This window comes from Myodes glareolus, chromosome 9 (assembly GCF_982192425.1).
Source record: "Myodes glareolus chromosome 9, mMyoGla1.1, whole genome shotgun sequence".
Taxonomy (NCBI): Eukaryota; Metazoa; Chordata; class Mammalia; order Rodentia; family Cricetidae; genus Myodes; species Myodes glareolus.
The window spans coordinates 17,643,515-17,663,270 of NC_142034.1; the positions used below are offsets into that span (position 1 = coordinate 17,643,515).

The 19,756-nt window shown below is 39.9% G+C and overlaps 1 protein-coding gene across 1 annotated transcript in view; it reads right to left on the reverse strand.

Moving 5' to 3' along the window:
• Efcab3 (EF-hand calcium binding domain 3) overlaps positions 1-19,756 on the reverse strand; it is a 362,829-nt gene that overhangs the window by 124,298 nt on the left and 218,775 nt on the right. Inside the window, exons 104-114 of the mRNA XM_087909544.1 lie at positions 19,452-19,556; positions 16,728-16,781; positions 15,709-15,813; positions 11,576-11,629; positions 10,886-10,990; positions 7,271-7,324; positions 4,965-5,066; positions 3,903-3,956; positions 3,139-3,243; positions 2,616-2,669; positions 1,290-1,391 (exon numbers count right to left, since the gene is read on the reverse strand). Coding sequence (XP_087765670.1) covers positions 1,290-1,391; positions 2,616-2,669; positions 3,139-3,243; positions 3,903-3,956; positions 4,965-5,066; positions 7,271-7,324; positions 10,886-10,990; positions 11,576-11,629; positions 15,709-15,813; positions 16,728-16,781; positions 19,452-19,556 — 894 coding nt within the window. The remainder of the gene's footprint in view (positions 1-1,289; positions 1,392-2,615; positions 2,670-3,138; positions 3,244-3,902; positions 3,957-4,964; positions 5,067-7,270; positions 7,325-10,885; positions 10,991-11,575; positions 11,630-15,708; positions 15,814-16,727; positions 16,782-19,451; positions 19,557-19,756) is intronic.

Sequence of the window (19,756 nt, forward strand, 5' to 3'; positions counted from 1 at the left end):
CTCAGGAGGTAGAGGCAGGCAGATCTCTGTGAGTTCAAGGTCATCCTGGTCTACAAGAGCTAGTTCCAGGACACGTCCCAAAGTTACAGAGAAAAGAAAAGAAAAGAGAAAAATAAAAAAGATTTTATATGTGTGAGTGCTTTAGCAGCATGTATGTATGCACACCAATACATGCCTAGAGCCTGCGGAGGACAAAAGAGGATGCTGGGTCTCCTAGAACTGGAGCTATGGATGATTTTCAGCAGCCATGTTTGGAACTGAACCTGGGACCTCCCTGAGAGCAAGTGCTCTAGACTGCTGAGCCACCTAGTCAACTCATTTTTGCTCTCTGAGAAAGGATCTTAGTTACCAAGTAACCAAGCCTGAACTCGAATTCAGAATTCCCCTGCCTCAGGTCCCCAGGTTTTGTTATTACACATGTGCACCATCACACCCAATCTGTGCACATCTCAAAAACTAGCAGCATAATCTTGCTTCCCTATGCAATTGTCGCAGCGACAAAATTCAGAAAGGAATAGGAAGAGAGGATAGATGGAGGCAGGAAATTTCAAAATCCACGACTAGAAGAAGGAAGAATGGTTGAACACATGGAATACACTATATTAATGTCAATGAGATATGGATCAGTGAGAAAAATCAGGCTTCAGATCCTGTTTTCCTAAAATCAAACAGTAATTCTTACCTCATCACTAGCACAAAACCCCTACTCTGGGATGTATGGAAGAAAAAACAAAAGGTTTTCAGTTTTAAAATGTCATATTTTTATTTATTTTGTGTATGTGTGGGTGGGTGGTGTGCATGTACCAGGGTGCACACGTGTGGGTGGGTGGTGTGCATACACCAGGGTGCACACGTGTGGGTGGGTGGTGTGCATACACCAGGGTGCACACGTGTGGGTGGGTGGTGTGCATACACCAGGGTGCACATGTGTGGGTGGGTGGTGTGCATACACCAGGGTGCACACGTGTGGGTGGGTGGTGTGCATACACTGTGGTGTACATGTGGAGGTCAAAGGACAACTTACAGGATTTATTCTCCTTCTACAATGTGGCCGCTCCCATCATTAGGCTCGGTGGAGAGCGCCCTTACCTGCTGGGCCATCAGGCCTGCTCAGGTTACAGGTTTTAAAGGGACAAAAAAAAAATGAGGTGTCTCATTTGTTTCATTAAAAGTTCTTCTGAAAGCTATTAAAATCTCTCAGGTTAAAAGTAAATTAAGTCCTAAAGCACTCATAACTAATCCTGCAAACTCAACTTCTATTTAAAAATCAAACTTCCTGTACCACTCACCATCTTTCAGAATATCCTTCACCTGGACAAGTTCCTTTTCTGTAAGCTTGATGTTTAGGGCTTCTAAAGCAGCATCCAGTTTATTTACATCAACCTTCCCTCCTAGTGAACACGAAAGGAAATGGAGAAAAGTGGGTGGTTCTAAAGCATTGAGACTCGAAGGCATTCTAAAGTGCACACATGTTTAACTAGTAGATTTTACCACTTAATATGTATGGGAAAAGAGAACGCTCCCATAGTCTAGTATAACTAACTGCCAACATTTAAGAACAAAAGAACAAAAGTCTAGTATAACTAACTGTATAGTATAGTCTAATATAACTAACTGTCAACATTTAAGAACAAAACTATAAGAGATTTTCATTCGGTTCCCTAAAAGATTAGAGCAGGGTTAAATACTAATTTATTTTCTCAGCATTTAAAAGTGTCTACACATGAGAACATGAAGTGGGGCAGAGCTAAGGAAAAGACACAAATCAATAATCCCCACAAGGAAAGGGATTCATTTGTTCCCTAAATGGTTTCAGATGATTTTCCTGGTTATTTTTTTCCTCCTCCTTCCTGTTGTCCTCCTCTTCTTCTTCTAAAACACCCACTCATGGTCCAAAAGCTATTCATTAATTAATGTGTGTGTGTGTGTGTGTGTGTGTGTGTGTGTGTATGTGTGTGCATGTGTGCGCACGTGTGAAATACTTATGTGTATGTGGTGGTCAGAGGACAACTTGTGGGAGTCAGTTCTCTCTTCCGAACTCGTGTTTCTGGGGCACTGAGCTCAAGCCGTTAGGCTCGGCAGCAGGCACCTTTCCCCACCACTGAGCCCTCTTGCCGGCCCGTTCTGTCTTATATTTTCTTTCTGTCCATTTGCCTCCCTTTCTCCTCCTCCTCGCCCCCAACCTCCCAGTTTATTTTGTTCTGAGCCAGAGTATTCCCAGTGTAGTCTGGGCAGCCTGTAATTCATTATAACCTTCAGGCTGACCTTAAACTAACAGTGATTCTCCTGCCTCAGCTTCCAGAGTGCTGATTAAAGGCGTAGGTCACAACAACTGTACTCTCTCTCTGCTTTCTCTCTCTCTCTCTCTCTCTCTCTCTCTCTCTCTCTCTCTATATATATATATATATATATATATATATATATATATATATATATTATATCATTCTTCTTCGGGAAAGTTTGTAAAATACAAGACAGCAGAAAGGTCCTTATACAATACAGATGATTACCAGAAAAAAAACAAATATTCTTCAAGAGGCAACACAAATCTCTGTACTGAACTAATGCAAATTCAACAGCAGAGGGTGGTCAAACGCCTTCTCGTGGTTACTCACGTCTGCTGTTCCTCAAGTCTTTCAGCAGTCTGTTTTGAAACACCTTCTCATTATCTGTAAAAAGAGGCAGCATTCAGATCTCTCCAACACTGACACGGAGAGTCACCAAACAGTACAAATTACATGATTGCAGCAGGATGCATTTTAGTGAGATGTCATCAAAACTGGTCTTTCAAAGTCACACAGCATCAACATTTAAATGCAATTATTTTTCATTTTCATAAAATTTATCCACTCTTGGACTTTATAGTCATTTATTAGTTAAATTATTCTATGATATAATGCAACACAATAAGATATAGAAAGCATATTTTTTTTATTCTGCAGTTGTTCCAGTCCTCAAACGACAATGTGCTGAACACTCTCAGCCGGTGTCCGAGGAGTACTGACAATTTACTTTCAAGTCAAACGTGCCTTTGCATTAACTTCTGGAATTTTTGTAAAGACTGAATACTCAAAAGCCCACTAAGCCAAATTCCCTGGGAGGGATCTGCCACTGGCATGACACATGGGTGTGACTCACCATCGACGGGCAGCGTTTTCAGGAGTTGCTTCAAGTCCTTGTTGGAAAGCTCAATCCCCAGAGTCTTCAGTGTACTTTGGAGGTCACTAGAGTCAATTTTTTCACCTTAAAAAGATGAACATTCATATGATATTAGGGAATAACCAAATTATTGTGAATCACCTACAAATACACTTCTACCACTGCTGCTTCTGACGCATGAACAAATGGGAAAGAGATGTTAAACCTTCCGACAGAAATTATTCGCTGTAAGTTTAAAACAGAATTTATCTGTTACAAGTCACTACATTATGTAGATCCCATTGCACATTCCTAGTGATGAAAACAGTACCAGGTAGCACAGAAAGGTTATATAATTGTTTGGATATTTAGGAACAATAGCATAATAAAAATATAATTAAAACATTATATATTTCCTCTATTTTGTCAAAAGTTTATGCTGTTTTGCAAGATATTAGTTATATATTTTTAAATGCTTTATTCTCTTATTGTAACTATCTAGTTCTGATGTTGGTAAATAATGACACCATTTTATTGGAAAAAAGTAGCAAAAAAGTAAGACATTATTAAAAAACAGACTTTGCTGTTTACTTATAAAATAACAAACAAACAAACAAATAAATTTGTGGATCAGTGATGCAAATATCTTCTCAAGAGGAATACTGAAAATATATGACTCTATAAGGTATACTACATTTCAGAAAATACTATTATAAGATTAAGCATAAATCATAATTTAAAAATAACTTATGACCAGTTCTTACCAGTAAAAGCTTTTGCTTCATCTTGTAAAGTTTTCAGATGTACTTTATTATCAGCTACAACAGAAAACATAACATGATACAAAATAACCAATGAACACTCTCCATTCTCCTAAGATAATGACCTAAAGTCTTGGCCCTATGGGTGACAGCGGGGCTCTTGTTAAACACTTTAAGTCATCACCCAAATAATTACTCTTAATATATAAAACTATGAAACACAGGAAAATTTAAATAGAAAATAATCTTGTTTCAAAAATATGTATTTGTCTTTCCCCGCACGAAAGAGCAAGTCTCACATCTGACAATGAAAAGACAGGACTCAAAAGTGACTATTTCCCAGAGGCCAGCTTTCCTGAGCATGCTGCAGGTGCCCAGGATCCACCTTCTTATGGCACTGTCGGACTCAGCATGACTATTTCTCCCTAGAAAAAGCTCATTTATTTGTTCTGAAGCTAAATGTCTATAAAACCGAAAAGCTCCTAAGCCAGTGGACCTGGACATGGTGGCACATGGCTGTAATCCCTGCACTCAGGAGGTGGGGGCAGGAGGATCAAGAGTTCTTAGGCAGTCTGGATTGCACAGCATCCCAGTTAGCTTTTCTTTACTTGAAACAAGCTAGAGTCTCTGGGCAGAGGAACCTCAACTGAGAAAGTGTCTCCATTAGACAGCTTGTAGCTGAGTCTTTAGGGTGTTTTCTTTTTAATGATTGATGTGGGAGGGCCCAGCCTACTGGGGATGGTGTCACCCCTGGCCAAATCATGCTGGATGCATCATCCTGGATGCAGGTGGAGCAGGCCATGAGAAACAAGTCAGGGAGCACTGTTTCTCCATGACGGTTGCTCCCATGGTTCCTTTCTTGAGTTTCTGCCCTGACTTCCCTTTGTAATGGACCATAACTATAAGAGGAAATAAACCCTTTGCCACTCAAGTCTCTCTTGGTCATAGGGATTTTTTTTTTCACAGCAGTAGGAACCTAACTAAGAAACAGAAAGTTCAATAGATACAAGGTTATGTCTCCAAAACCAGAGTCATTAAAAAGCCAATGGCATCGATCATACTTACCACCAACAGGAAGGCTTTTTGTCAGGTCTTCAATTTCTTTGTTGGTCAGCTTGATGCCCACGTTGCTTAGAGCACCTTCCAGATTTTTTATACTGACATTTTCTACTCAGAAAAAGACAGAACCATGGGAGAAAATCATTGACTTGAAAATAGTGACTTTCAAAGGGATTTGTTTCTTTGAGATGCACTCCCTTTGAAAATGAGGGAAGCTATGGATCTGATCTTACACCTTCACCAACTTCATGTGTTTATAAACGGCATTAGGATCTTCGAGGACAGAGTGAAGCCCAACAATAGGTTCACAAATGCTCATAAAATCCATTTTGAAAACATCTGTCTCACATTGAAAAATATGCTCTGAATCACTATTTAGTTTTTCACATAAAAATAATAATTCACTGAATAAAATATATAAGGATTATTACATGTGGTCTATAATGTTGGGATCTGAGATACTTCTACTTTATGCCACTTGTCAAATATTTCATATTTATTTTATTCTGCTATTATATGTCATGTATTAATCTACAACGATTATTCCACATTTTGCTTTTTATAACAGAACAATATACCACAGAACTCATGAATAATGATATAACTAACCATTAACAAATCCAACTTCCTATTGGACTGTCTGGAAACTCTTAAGAACTGCTTTAATTGTGGGTCACAAAAATGGTATAATGATCTAGTAGTGTAGCAAAAAAGAACAACCTTTTAATAATTTGATTTAAACATTTGCTCAACTTACACTCAAATTAGAAGAAAATTTTAGATTAAATTGGAAAATAATCTATGTACAAGTTGGTATGCCATCAACATGAAATAGTCACTACTTTCTTTTCCCATTCCAATTTCTCCCTTTCTTTCTTCTTTTTATTAAGTAACGATTGATGGCTTTCATCCCATGGCTCCTGACCAACCCATAGGAGTCATGTGAATAAAGGTCAGCCATTTATGAGTCTGTAGTCCCTGTGTTCTGTATAGATCTCCTAGTTGTCACTTTGAGCAAGCCAGTCTGAATGTGGTTTTGCTTGTAAAACTTAACCTGCAGCCTAGATTTCGATATGCCTAACAAGAGCCCTCGTGCAATCAAGACTCCTTTGCTTACACACATTTGTATCTTTAAAAGCTTTAAAGAAAGTGTAACTGTAAATGTTGGCTGGCTGACGTAGCAAGTTGTGTAGTAAAGCTCAAAGTCCTCATGGCAACCTTTAAAAGGGTCTACATTTCCTGTTCGTTAAGGAAAGCCTGCTGAAGCCGGGATCAAGAGAACTATAAAGACAGCTGAAGCTGAGTTCCCTCGTCAAAGTCACGGTTCTGAGAGGAAGTGGGATCCAGAGACCAGAAGCAGGCACTGTTCGTGTTGTCTTGGTCAACAAAACATAGTGACTCCATCATGTCTCTTTCTGTCTTCTGTAACAGACTCTACACTATTTTTTTAAACATTTTTGTTCTGCCTCCACATACCTCAAAAGTATTTCTGGAATTTCTAAATAATTTAATATGGAACACTGTTCTCCCAGCTTCTGGGAGCCATATTAGCAGTACATTTGACATGCATTCAAGTCTGAGTTACAGGAGCCCGTCCAAGTATCAGTAAACTTCCTCTCATGCCACACACCACTTTGCTCCATACAGCACTCTCAAGAGCCTGTCCTATCCATGTTCCAGTTCACATCAGCACACACTAGCCAGGTCTTGTAGATCCTCCAGGAATACTGATTTCCCTAGTAGAATTAGCACTTTCCTAGTTGCTTGAAGCTGACAGTGTCTAGTAACCAGAAAGGAAAGTAGAGTCTTTCAAGGCCGTCTGCCCCAAATGAGGCTTCTGCATGGTCTATGGGAAAGGAACAAAATATCTATTCTTTACTTAGGAGGAACCATCCACCTTCACAAACCAGAAATTCTGAGGGGATGGGAGTCTTATTTTGAGATAGAGTCTTGCCGTGTAGTCCAGGTTGGTATCAAACTTACAATCTTCCTGCTTCTGTCTTCTCAAGTGCTGAGATTACATGAATGTGCTACTATATTCAGCTTCGATTATGTGGATTTTAAATATTTCTATTAACCTTTATTGTATTAACCAAGAGAAAAGATCTGCCAAAATTATTTCAGAAAATAAGTATATCTCTACCAAGATGTAACAGTAAAATTTTACTAACAAGAGTCTAATTTTAAAGTCCAATTTAGTCAGATGCTTCTAAACAGAGTAAAGTAACAGAATTCCCACAGCAATTACGGCCAGTGGCAAAGCACAATAGCAGAACCAATAAGAAGCCTTTGCGGCGGGACTTTGCGCTCACCCGTGACAGCTTTTACTCTCTCCATCACTTTCTGCAGATCAGCATTCCCCTTTGCTGGAAACGTGCAACAGAAACACACAGTCAACGGCGTGAGCTCAGAAAGCAAATACCGATCACGTGTACAAAGTGAAGTCCTGTTAAATCCAGCTCCCACTGTGATTCGGACACTTCTTAAGTTTTTTGGAGTTTTAGGAATTCATGCCATATTAAGAATATCTGTTGGGAGTTTGTTCATTCTCTTTAAACCTCTGTAACCAGGGGCTGGTAACCAGGGGCTGGCAAGGTGGTTCCGCGGGTAAAGGCTCTCACCACCAAGGCATCTGATGATCTAAGTTCTACCTCCAGGACCCAGATGCCAGAAACAGAGGACTGACTTCCTGGAAGCCATTTTCTGACCCCAAACATGTGCCATAGCAGGTGTGCCCTTAGTTTTAAAAATACCTTATTTCATTTTAATTACTTAATTAATACATAAGTTAGGAGATTATTTGAAGTCTTCGAGATCCCCAGGGCCTCATGCACAACGCTCTGCCACTATGAGTCCCTGGCCTGCTGAGAGGAACTGCCCAGCTCCAGTTCAGAGCTGTTCGAGCCCTGGGGACATTTCCACTTAAATAATAAGGAAGGACAGAAGCACTAGCTGTCAACCTGTCCTGGGTAGGGACAGCAATAAGACTACAGAAAGACATAAAGGAAATAGGAAAAGGAAAACACTTCACTGTGCGGTCAGGCAGATGTTAAGAATGAGTTCTTAAATTAGACCCTAAAGCACCACCAGAAGTCGCTTAGATCTGAGAACCATCGTACAAACCCATCACATAAAAACAAGCACTTTCCTTATAAGTTAACAATGAACATTTCTGAGAAGAAACCAGGAAAGCAATCCTATTCAGTATTGCTATCTACTGTCTCCCCCCAATGCAGAGAAATTTAACCAATGAGGTGAAGGATCTTTACAATGAAAATCATGTGACGGGGGCTGGAGAGATGGCTCAGTGGTTAAGAGCACTGACAGTTCTTCCCGAGGACCCAGGTTCAATTCCCAGCACCCACATGGCAGCTCACAACTGTCTGAAAATACAGGGGATCTGACAACTTCACACCAATGCACATAAAATAAAAAAAAAGTTAAATAAACCATAAAATTTTTTTTTTAAAAAAAGAAAATCATATGACAATGAAGAATGAGCTGAAGACACTTGAAGACAGACAGTCTATGTTTATGGAGGAGCGAAACAAAGATTATGAAAAATACTACATTATTGAAAGCAACCTACATGTTCAATGTAATCACTATCAAAATTCCAATGGTATTATTCACAGAAATAGAGTGATAATTCTAAAATCCATATGGACACACAAAAGACCCCCAAATAGCCAAAGTAATCCTGAGCAAAAAATAAATAAATAAATAAAAGCAATGCTAGAGTTACCAGAATATCTGATTTTAATTTATAATACAGATCCATAGCAACAAAATAGCTAGTTAAGCTAGTTATCAGTAGGAAACAGATGCATAGACCAATGGAACAGAGAGAGGGCCCACAAACAAACTCACACAGTCACAGCCACCCGAATTTGATAAATGTATTAAAAAAACACACTCTGGAGAAATGACAGCTTCTTTGACAGCCACCCAGAGAAGACAAAGAGGATCCCTATTTCTCTCCCTATAAGAAAATCAACTCAAAATGGATCAAAAACTAATATGGCATCTAAATATTTGAGACTACTGGGGGAAACACTTCAAGATATAGTCACAGGGCATACTTTCTCAGCTGAACTCCACAGCCATGGGAGCAATAGCAAGACTCAACAGGTTTGATTTTGTTGGGTTGAAAAGTTTCTGCACCCTGGAGGAAACAAGGGCCAGAAACAAGATAGAGTCTCCGGAATGAAGCAGATTGCTGTCGGTTGTTTATCTGCATCCTGAGATGCAGCCTAAAGGATTAAAAAAAGCAAACAACACAAGAACAAATAAATGACTAACAGCTGGACACGAGCTGAAGCGACAGTTCTCCAGAGGAGCACAAACTCTAAGCTGAGCCATGCAAAAGCGTTCAGCAACCTTAGCCATTAGAGCAACACAAATAAAAATCATCCTTGAAATTTTATGGGCCTGGGTACCCATTAATTAATGAGTGGTTGAAGAAAGGTGGTTTTACATGCACCATGAAGTTTTTAATTCACACAAAAGAGCAAAGGCACATCATTTTCAGGAAAGTGGGTGGAACTAGGATAGTCACACTAAGTAAAATAAACTAGACGCCGACACATTCATACGTGAAGAGGGGGTAATGGAAAGGTGAATATATCAGAGTCTATTATATGCATGTAGGGAAATATTTCTAATGAGCATATTGTCATTTAGAAAAGCAAACAGTAGCCGAGCAGTGGTGGTGCACACCTTTAATCCCAGCACTTGGAATGCAAAGGCAGGTGGATCTCTGAGTTTGAGGCCAGCCTGGTCTACATTGAGTTCCAGAACAACCAGGGCCCAGGGCTACACAGAGAAATCCTGTCTCAAAAAAAAAAACCAAAAACATAATAAAACAAAACAAAAGCAAGCAATATTGCCCTGATGAAGCAACCATGAGAATCTAAGCTTTCAATTGTTGAAAGACAGAAATGTCCAAGCAGAGAGAAAGCAAGACAGGACTGGATGAGGTTGGAGTAGACCATCCTGAAGGGAAAGTGGGGCAGACAACAGAGGGAGCACTTTAAGAAAGAATCCCTTAGGAGAGAGCAGAGCAGTGCACAGGACTTTACAGTTAGATCACCGCCTAGCTTATGTGGTGTACTGACCAAAAGGAGGAAGGACAGACTGCAGACAGCAATGGGCAGGGGAACAAATAAGACGAGGCTGCACGGTTCTGAGTATCTGCTGTGCATTCTGTCCTGGCTTGCTTTAGCACTCGCCTAGAAACACACGTCTCCCTCTCTCTCTATTTGCTCCTCTTTACTTTTTCCTCCTCTCTTTTCTCTCTGCCTGTCTTCTTTTATCCCTCCCCTCCCTTCTTTGCCCCCTCATTTCTCTTCCCCTTCCATCTTCCTATCTCCTTTTCTCCTTCCTCTCTTTTCCTCCTCTTGCCTTCCTCTCCTTTTCCCTCTCCCCTTCTTCCTTGTACTGAGGATTGAATGTAGGGCCTCATGTGTGCTAGACAAGCACTGACCACTGCACTCTATGTCCAGCCCTCACTAATGCTTTAGTAATTCTGCTAGTTCCAAGAATTGATTAATTAATTAACTAATTATTAATTATTATGTTTATACACAGTGTTTTGCCTGCATGTTTGCCTGCACAGCAGAAGAGGGTATCAGATCTCATTACATATGGTTGTGACCCACCATGTAGGTGCTGGGAATTGAACTCAGGACCTCTGGAAGAGCAGCCAGTGCTTTTAACTGCTGAGCCATCTCTCCATTCCCAGCAATTTTTACAATTCACGCAGAAATGTATTAATTTTTTAATAAATTTTTAACTGAGTATTCTTATCTTAACATTGGGATCTCCTTTAAGTTTTAAAATATCTATTTAATATTGACACAATTTTAAAGATTTCATCATATAGGAGATAAAGTCAACAAATAATTTAAATCTGCCTTATTGCTCACCATCAGTTTCTAGGTTTTTTGTCACTTCAGCAAATTCCTCCATTGAGAGTTTTATTCCCATATTTTCCAAAGAACTGTGGAGACCATCCTTTTTGATCTTACCCCCTTCGAAAAGAGGCAGTAAAGCAACATTTGAAAAAAGTCACATGAGAGCAAAATAAGAAAGATATCATTTATCGGCTTTAAACCTAAATAACTATTTTTAAAACAAAATAAGAAATTTAAAAATTCTAATACTTTATGGTTTTGCAATATTAGTTTCAGTAAGACTGAAGTCTCAAATAAATCTGTCCTTTCAAATGCCTTATCAGAACAGGAAGTTTTAAATTTTTCTTACTGATAAACTGACATGTTTGAACAGTGTTAGAAGGTTGAGCTAAGCAAACTGAAGATGCCAGCTTCATTTCATAGCACAGACAGCAGGACGGGTTTGTGTTTCTAGATTACGACCTCTGTGACTCCATGGTGCACTTCAATAATGGACAGCTCTTTGTTTCACTCTTCCTTTAGAGAAAAAGTGGAACAAAGGTAAAAGCATAATAGACTTCATCTTACAAAAAGGACATTGCGACAGCAGATGAAATGTATGCTCGGTGAACCACAGCTGTGCGCTCTATGGCCTCAGTCCATAACTGGGCAGCAGAAAGCCTGGAGAATCCAGATGCTATGCCTTGCTCTGTGGCCCCTTACCTTTGAGATCCTTCACACCCTTCAGCAGCCTGTTACTATGAAACTTCCCAGTATCTGTCAGAAAAGCCATAAACCATTTTAGGGTAAATTTGAGATTAGCAAAATAGTATGACTTTGACAATAAAAACTTATTTTTTTGTTTTTATTTACAAATGTTACAAACTTCTAACTTGTTTATAAACACCAATTACATTTTGTATATAATTAATAAACACAAATAGAAGTGATTCCGGTTATAATAAAATGCTTTAGGATAAATTTAGCAGAACGGGGAAACGTCTACTCTAAAATAAAAAGTATGATAGAAGGGAATTTTCAAAGACTCAGTCAAACTTTGTGTTCACAGCTCATCGCGAAACTTAACATTGTGAACACGATCTTCTCCCTCAGACTGATCTGCAGATCCTATACGATCTATCAAAACAAAACTCGCTTGTTTGTGTAAATGGAGAGGCTAATACTAAGATTCATTTGGCAGTGAAGGACAAAGGAGGAAGACCCACACTTTAAACCTAAGGGCTTACTACAAAGCAGAGTAACCAATGTGGTGGGGTTCTGGGGTAACAGGAATCATAGACGCCATAGAAGAAAGCTGCAGAGCAATCCTTTATGGTTACAATCAGTTCACTCTCGATAAGGATGCCAACATCATTCCAAGGGAGAAAGACAATGCTTTTAACAAATGGTGCTGGAAAAACTGGATATTCACGTATAAGAGAAGATCGTTGCTTAGGCATCTAATCTTAACCCCCGACACAAAATACGTCCCACATGGACCAAACACCTAAATATCAGAGACTGAATCTCCTAGGGGAAATTTAGGTATAAGCATCACTATCTTTAGATTAGGCAATGATATTTTTTTTAGAATCAACACCAAAAACAACAGAAGAATGAATTAACTGGGTATCATCAAATAAAGACCTTTTGTGTATCAGAGGACACCATCAATAAAGACAATCCTCAGAAACAGAGAAAACTTTCCACAAGTGATATAAGGTAAGAGTCTTTTCTACAATGTACAAAGAATTTCCTCACTGAGAAAGGCTATACAGACAAAGGGCTGGGTATGGTTGCCCACACCTTAATCCCAGCATTTAAGAGGCAGAGGTAGGAGGATTTCTGTGAGTTCAAGGCCAGCATGGTCTACAAAGCAAGTTTAGGACAGTCAGGGCTACCCGGGGAAACCTTGTCTCGACAAACAAAACAAAAACAAACAAAAAAACTGGACACAGGTGAAGAGCAGACATTTCTCTAAAGATGATACACAAATGGCCAATGTGGACATGAAAAGATGCTCACCATCTGTACTATTTGGGAAACATAAGGAAAAAACAGGCTGAGGTACCACTTCACTCACTAAAGTACTGTGGGACAATGGTTTTACCCTGTAAAGATTTGTTTCTTGTACTTGTTTAATAAAATGCTGATTGGTCAGTAGTCAGGCAGGAAGTATAGGCAGGACAATGAGAACAGGAGAGTTCTGGGAAGAGGAAAGATTCAGTCTGCAGGCGTCATCCAGACACAGAGGTCGCAAGATGTGACTGCCTTGCCGATAAAGGTACTAAGCCATGTGGCTAACACAGACAAGAATAATGTGTTAATGTAAGATGTAAGAATTAATTAATAAGAAGACTGAGCTAATATGACAATCAGTTTATGATTAATGTAGACCTCTGTGTATTTCTTTGGGACTTAACGACTGCGGGACCTGGTGGGACAGAAACCTCCATCAACACCAAAAGACGGGTAGTAACAGGAGTTGTGGGAAAATTAGAGCCCTCATACTCTGCTAGTGGAGTGTAAAGCTCACAGCGCCCTTGAAAGATAGTCTAGATAAAAAGATTTATTTTATTATTTATTTGGTGTCTCTCTCTCTCTCTCTCTCTCTCTCTCTCTCTCTGTGTGTGTGTGTGTGTGTGTGTGTGTGTGTGTGTGTAAATCAGATCCCCTGGAGATGGAGTTTTGTGTGGTTTTGAACCACAGGATGTGCGTGCTGGGAACTGAACTCTGGTCTTCTGAAAGAGAAGTGTTAACTACTGTTCATTTCTTCAGCCCTTACCCTGGTTTTCTTTAGCCAACAGATAAAAAGTTACTGTATGACCCAGCAATTTTGCTTCTAGATACACCCTAGAAAAGCTAAAACATAATTTACCCAGAAACAAATAATAAATAAAATGTAATATTTCTAATATGTAAGATTACTCAGTAACAAAAGAAGTGAAGAACTGGTACATTATAGGACATAGGTGTATATTCACAGAAAATCACTTATTAGATAATTCCATTTCTATGAATTGTTAGGAATAGGCAAACTGATGAAGATGGGTTAGTGGCTGTCCAAGTTGTACAGAAGAACTGGGGGAAAGGAATGACTGGCAATGGTGTGCTGTTTCTGTTTGGGGATAACAAAAATATTCTAAAATGGACAATGGTGAGGAGGACACAAGTCTGTGACTGTATGAAACACAATTTATTTTTATTTTATGTGGTGGGTGTTTTGCCTGTCTGTATGTCTGTTCACCATATACATGACCTGTGTCCCAAGAGGTTAGAAGAGGGTGTTAGGTTCTTTGAAACTGAAGTTACAGAGTTGTAAACCGCCATGTGGGTGCTGGAAACTCAACCCAGCTCCTCTGAAAGAGCAACCAGTGTTTTAAACCACTGAGCCATCTCTCCAGCTCCAACATACACGTTCATTGTGTTAATTATATAGCATATGAGTTATTAAATAATCAATAGAGTTTTTAAACAATATTTTGCCCGAATTTTTCATCTTTAACAATGAACTGATCTTTCCCAATGTGCTAAGTGTGTTCCTCTAAAGAGCCTATTATATCAACACATATGTAGCTTTCCTTTCTTTTAAATTCTGATTTTATTTTTTGTTTCTTCCATTTCCTCTTAGCCTCTTTTTATATGATGGGAACTTATTACTGGTGTGGGGGAAGGACCATAAAACATTTATCAAGGGCTGCTTCATTTCTAAAACAAACTCTGATGATGATAATTTTCTTATTCATCATCAATCTTAGTTTTAAAAATTATCCTTTAATTACTTGAAACAATTAAAAATGCAATGCTAAAAATGCTGTGGGATGATCCTCTGTACACAGTGTGAATATATGTCGTTATAATTGATTTTTTTTACTTTTATCTGCATTTATTTCATGTTGAATTTATTCCCGTGCCAGAAGTTTTTGTTTCTTCAGTTTCTTCTGGGATATCTTTTTCTTCTGTGCAACCTCCTCTTCTGGCTTTGGAACAATCTGTTCCTTTTCAGTGAGGATCATCTCAATGTGGCAGGGAGAGCTCATGTATGGGTTAATCCGGCCATGAGCTCTGTAAGTTCTTCGGCGCATCTTAGGGGCTTTGTTCACCTGGATGTGCTCAATGACCAGAGAGTCTACATCTAAACCCTTCAGTTCAGCATTGCTCTCTGCATTTTTTAGCATGTGCAACAAAAATTCCGCACTCTTTTTTGGCCAACGACCCTGTGTCCAGCCCCACTGTTTGGCCTGGGCGCACCTACCGACTCCACCATTGTACCGTCGGAATGGCACACACTGCTTCTTCAAAGTGACATCTTTCAGATACTTGGTGGCTTTTCGGATATGCATACCCTTGATGGCCTGGGCCGTTTCACGGGTGTTCTTAAAGTGAACCCGAAGGTTAGATCCTCTCGATTTGCATGATTTTGTAGGGTTTTCCGGGTCAAGAGAGTAGCGAACCATCTTCACGGGTCACCTCTGGCCGCTTACAGGAAGAGGCTATAATTGATTTAATAAACAAGCTGATTGGCCAATAGCTGAACAAGATAAAGTTAGGCAGGAAAGCCAAACTGAGAATGATGGGATGAGAAAGGGCGGAGTCAGGGGATGCCAGCCAGTCGCCCAGGAAGCAGGACGTATAGAAAATGAGGTAATAGGCCATGAGCCACATGGCAAAGCACAGATGAGAAATACAGGCTAATTTAAATATGAGTTAGCTAATAACAAGCCTGAGCTATCGGCTGAGCATTTACAAATAATATTAAGCCTCTGTGTCTGTTATTTGGGAACTGGCAGGTGGGAGAGAAATGTCTGCCTACAGATAAAAGAACCTCAACCTTCCAAGAAACTCCACTGACTCACCATCGAGGGGCAGTGTTTTCAACAGGTTTTCCAGTTCCTTGTCTGTGAGCTCGATATAAAGGTTTGCCAGGAAACGGTGTACATCACTAGGCTCAATCCTCTCACCTGTCAAAAAAGATTGGCTGAGCATCACAGTTCAGACCATGCTTGACGTCTAACAAGAAGAGTCTCTTCATAATTAAAAGTACCCTAGTTTTCAGGCCAAAGATTAAAGTAAAAAGAAAAAAATTAAAGCTATAGCATCAGTAACTAAATTTATCTTCATGATATACATAAGCTTCTTTTACAGTGGCGAACAATAACTTCCAGAATGAAATTGTATAAATTTATTACATTTATTTTTTAGTGTATGTGCATGTGTGTGGTGCATGGGTGGAGGCCAGAGGAGAACTTGTAGGAGTCAGTGTCCTCTCTTTCACCACGTGGATCCTAGGACCCAAACTCAGGTCATTAGACTTGGCAGCACGTACTTTTACCTACTGAGCCATCTTCTCAGGCCCAACTCAATTCATTAAAAGATACTTAGATAAAATTTTTTCCAATATAATTTTATATTCATTTCTTTGCTTCTTTATTCTCCTTATGTGTCCCACATTGGCCTCAAAGTTATTTTATAGCTGAGACTGCCTGTGAATTCAGGAACTTCTTGCCTCAGTCTCCAAAATTCTGGGTTTACAGTTATGAGATGCTATGCTTAGCCAAAAAATCATTTTGATTTTTAAAAGAAGAATTACAATGACACAATTTAGTTGAAAACTTCATCCAGACTTGTTATGCCTTTCTCTACAGTGTTTACAAAGCACCGCTGAAGTAATTATAGCATCATAAACAACAGACTAAATAGAATCTCATTCCAAACCTAAGGGGAACTTTAAAACATGGAATTTTAATCAAATATCATTATCAAGTATATAAAAATACCAGAATTTTTGCAATACTGAAGCACTGAGTATTGAGAAATATCAGTGACTATAAAATGTGGTTAACTCAAACCCCAGTTTTATAACTTTTCCACTCACCTGTAAAGTCTTTCAGCATTTCCAGCAGTGTTTGGAGAGGAATTTTCTCATCAACTATAGGAGAAGATGAGATCCACATTACGATGTAGCAGGGACTATGGGACTCTGTGCACATGTAGGGACGCCTCGCAGAGACTATGGGTCTGTGTGTACATGCGTGGGGACAGTTCCAGGGACTATGGGACTCTGTGTGCATGCGTGGGGACAGCTCGCAGAGACTATGGGACTGTGTGTACATGCATGGGGACAGCTCGCAGGGACTATGGAATTCTGTACATGCATGGGGACAGCTTGCAGGGACTAGGGACTCTGTGTATATGTGTAGGATGGCTCGCATTGTTATCCTTTGGGCACCATCCCCATTGTTCACACACTTCAGAAACAGTGACGGAACAGACTTTCTAGGCTATCACTTTGTCTTTTCTCCCTTGGCAAGCATCAGAAAAGGAAGATTCTAGAGTGACATCAGCAAGAGGATCAACTTGAGAAACCTACTACTGTCTCCTGTGTCTTCCTTAAAAAGGAGAAAAACTATATTTTGGGTGGTTTCTGAAGGTGACCCTGGTGTATAGCAAAGGAGTGGTGGGAATCTCAGGCTGGACGGACTGGGAAAGAAGAAAGCATCCTGAATGTCACTCTACCTTGGTTGTAATCAGTGCGGAGCTCAGTAGGGACATGACAGTCAGGGCTCCTGAAGCCCCATTTCCACCACAGATACCATAGTGTCCTGAGACACGGCCTCAGAGGGCTCTTATGGGGGTCACTGGTGGTGTTCATTAGGCTGAATTTGGCACCATCTTTTCATTCTGCTCCCAGTTCAAGGTACTTGCACACACAGAGCCACCTTTACCATACAGCCAAGAGGTGTGTCTATGCCAATGTCAGGCTCTGACTCTTCACAACTCTTAAGCCATACAGACATCTATTTATTTCATAAATAACCTATAGCAGGTATTTTGTTACTGTGGTGGAAAGAGAATGACCACATTCTTCAACCAACAGACATAGAATAACTAAATGGATTAAAAAAAAAACCCATGATCCTCAATATACTCAAGGACACTGACAAAAACACCACAGTTTCACATTCCAGCTAATGGGGATATGAAAGCTTTTCCACCAAGATTTATCACAAGACAGCTGTACTCACTCTCATCCCTTCTATTCAACATAGTACTGAAGTGCTAGTAAGAGTGGTAAGAAAAAAATAGCGACTTTGGGAGGGAAGGGGCAAAATGAGGTGTCAGGTACAGAAAGAAAAACACCGCATGGTTTCAAGAATACACACCGAGGGTCACACAGCTGAACTTTGGAGATAAGAAGTAGAATACTGGCTAACAGGGGCTGGCCCAGGAGTAAAGTTGGGAAGATGAGGGCAAAGAATGCAGTGTTCAGCTAGAGAGGAGAAATGGTTTAAGACATCTGCCATACAGTAGTTAATGCAGGTGTATTCTGTATCTGAATGCTTAGTAAGAGTAGATTTTATGTGTGCTCATCCCCCAAATGAAGCAGTAAACATGTTAATCAGCAGGATAAAGCTGTTCCAAGATTGCGCACACATTCAAAAGAACATTCTGCAAATGATTCATTCAATTTCTTGTCACTTAAAATATTAAAAGTCTTAAAATGCTAAAAATTTCGGGAGCTGGAGAGATGGCTAGGAGCACTGGCTGCTTTTTCAGAGGTTCTGAGTTCAATTCCCAGCTCCCACATATGGTGGTTCACATCCATCTATAATGAGATTTGGTGCCCTCTTCTGGCTTGTATGTGCATATGCCAGAACACTGTATACATAATAAGTAAGTAAATAAATAAATCTTTAAAAAAATTAAAAATTTCAATGATGCAACTTCTGGCTTTTGGTGAATGAGATTTGTTTATATATGATACTTGTGAGAGCAAAAATGTCATAGACCAAAGAATAATGCTTTATTTTTTTCAGATAGGAAACCAGCTGCTCATGTGCTAAAATACAATCAGCTGTATTGCCTGGTGTCTCCCACTTGGTTCTTCTTGGCTCTCCCCTCTTCTTTGAAAAGGATATGTAACACAAACAAACAAAAACAAACTTAGATACACACAAGGTTCTTTGAACTAAATCGGGATACCATTATTTGAATGTACATCCTCTTTACAACTCATATAGAATTCATATGCCATTTTAATACTATTAAAAGGTGAGATTAAAAAACTTGGTGGTGGTGGCATGTGTGTGTGTGCATGTGCACATGGGTGTGCACGCTCGTAAGCACACTATGGTGCACAGGGGGTGGTCAGTGGGCAGCCCTGGGTGTTGTTCCTCACCTACCTTGTTTGAAGCAGGATCTGTGTTATAACTGCTGCCTATGCCAGGCTGCCTGACTCTCGAGCCTGTGGGGAGTCTCCCATGTCAATGCAGAAGTGCTGGATTACAGTCATAGTGCTATGCCCCTTTATACAGGATCTGGGGATTTGAACCCAGGGCCCCATGCCTGCATGGCAAGGGCTTTAGCATAGGGCCATCTCCTTAGCCTTGAAAGTAGAATTTTAATAGGTTAGTCCATGAGGGCTCTACCGTGTAATGATACAGCAAGAAGCACTCAGTGGATGCAGGGGCCTTAATCTAGGACTTCACAGCCTCCCCAACTGAGAAAATAAGGTTCTCTTCTTTACAAATTATACAGTCTATGTAAGTATATTGCAGCGGCACGAAGAGCGACATTTGATGTCTGATCAGATGCTTACCACCAACATGCATGCTTTGACTCAGATCTCTAAGCTCCGGATTTGAAAGCTTGACTCCCATATTGTTCAGAACTGTGTTCAGGTTGTTGGCATCGACTCTACCACCTAAAGAACAGGGCACAGAGACGATTAAATGGCACTAAGAGGACTTCTTAGATTTTCTGATACACACACCACACTGAATTTTTTGAGCAGTATGTCATTACACACAGAGCTTGGATACTATTTTGGGATCATTATCTACCTAGTCATTCAAAGTCTATTATTTAATTAGAACTAACCCTTTGAGTCTTGACTCGAGGAAC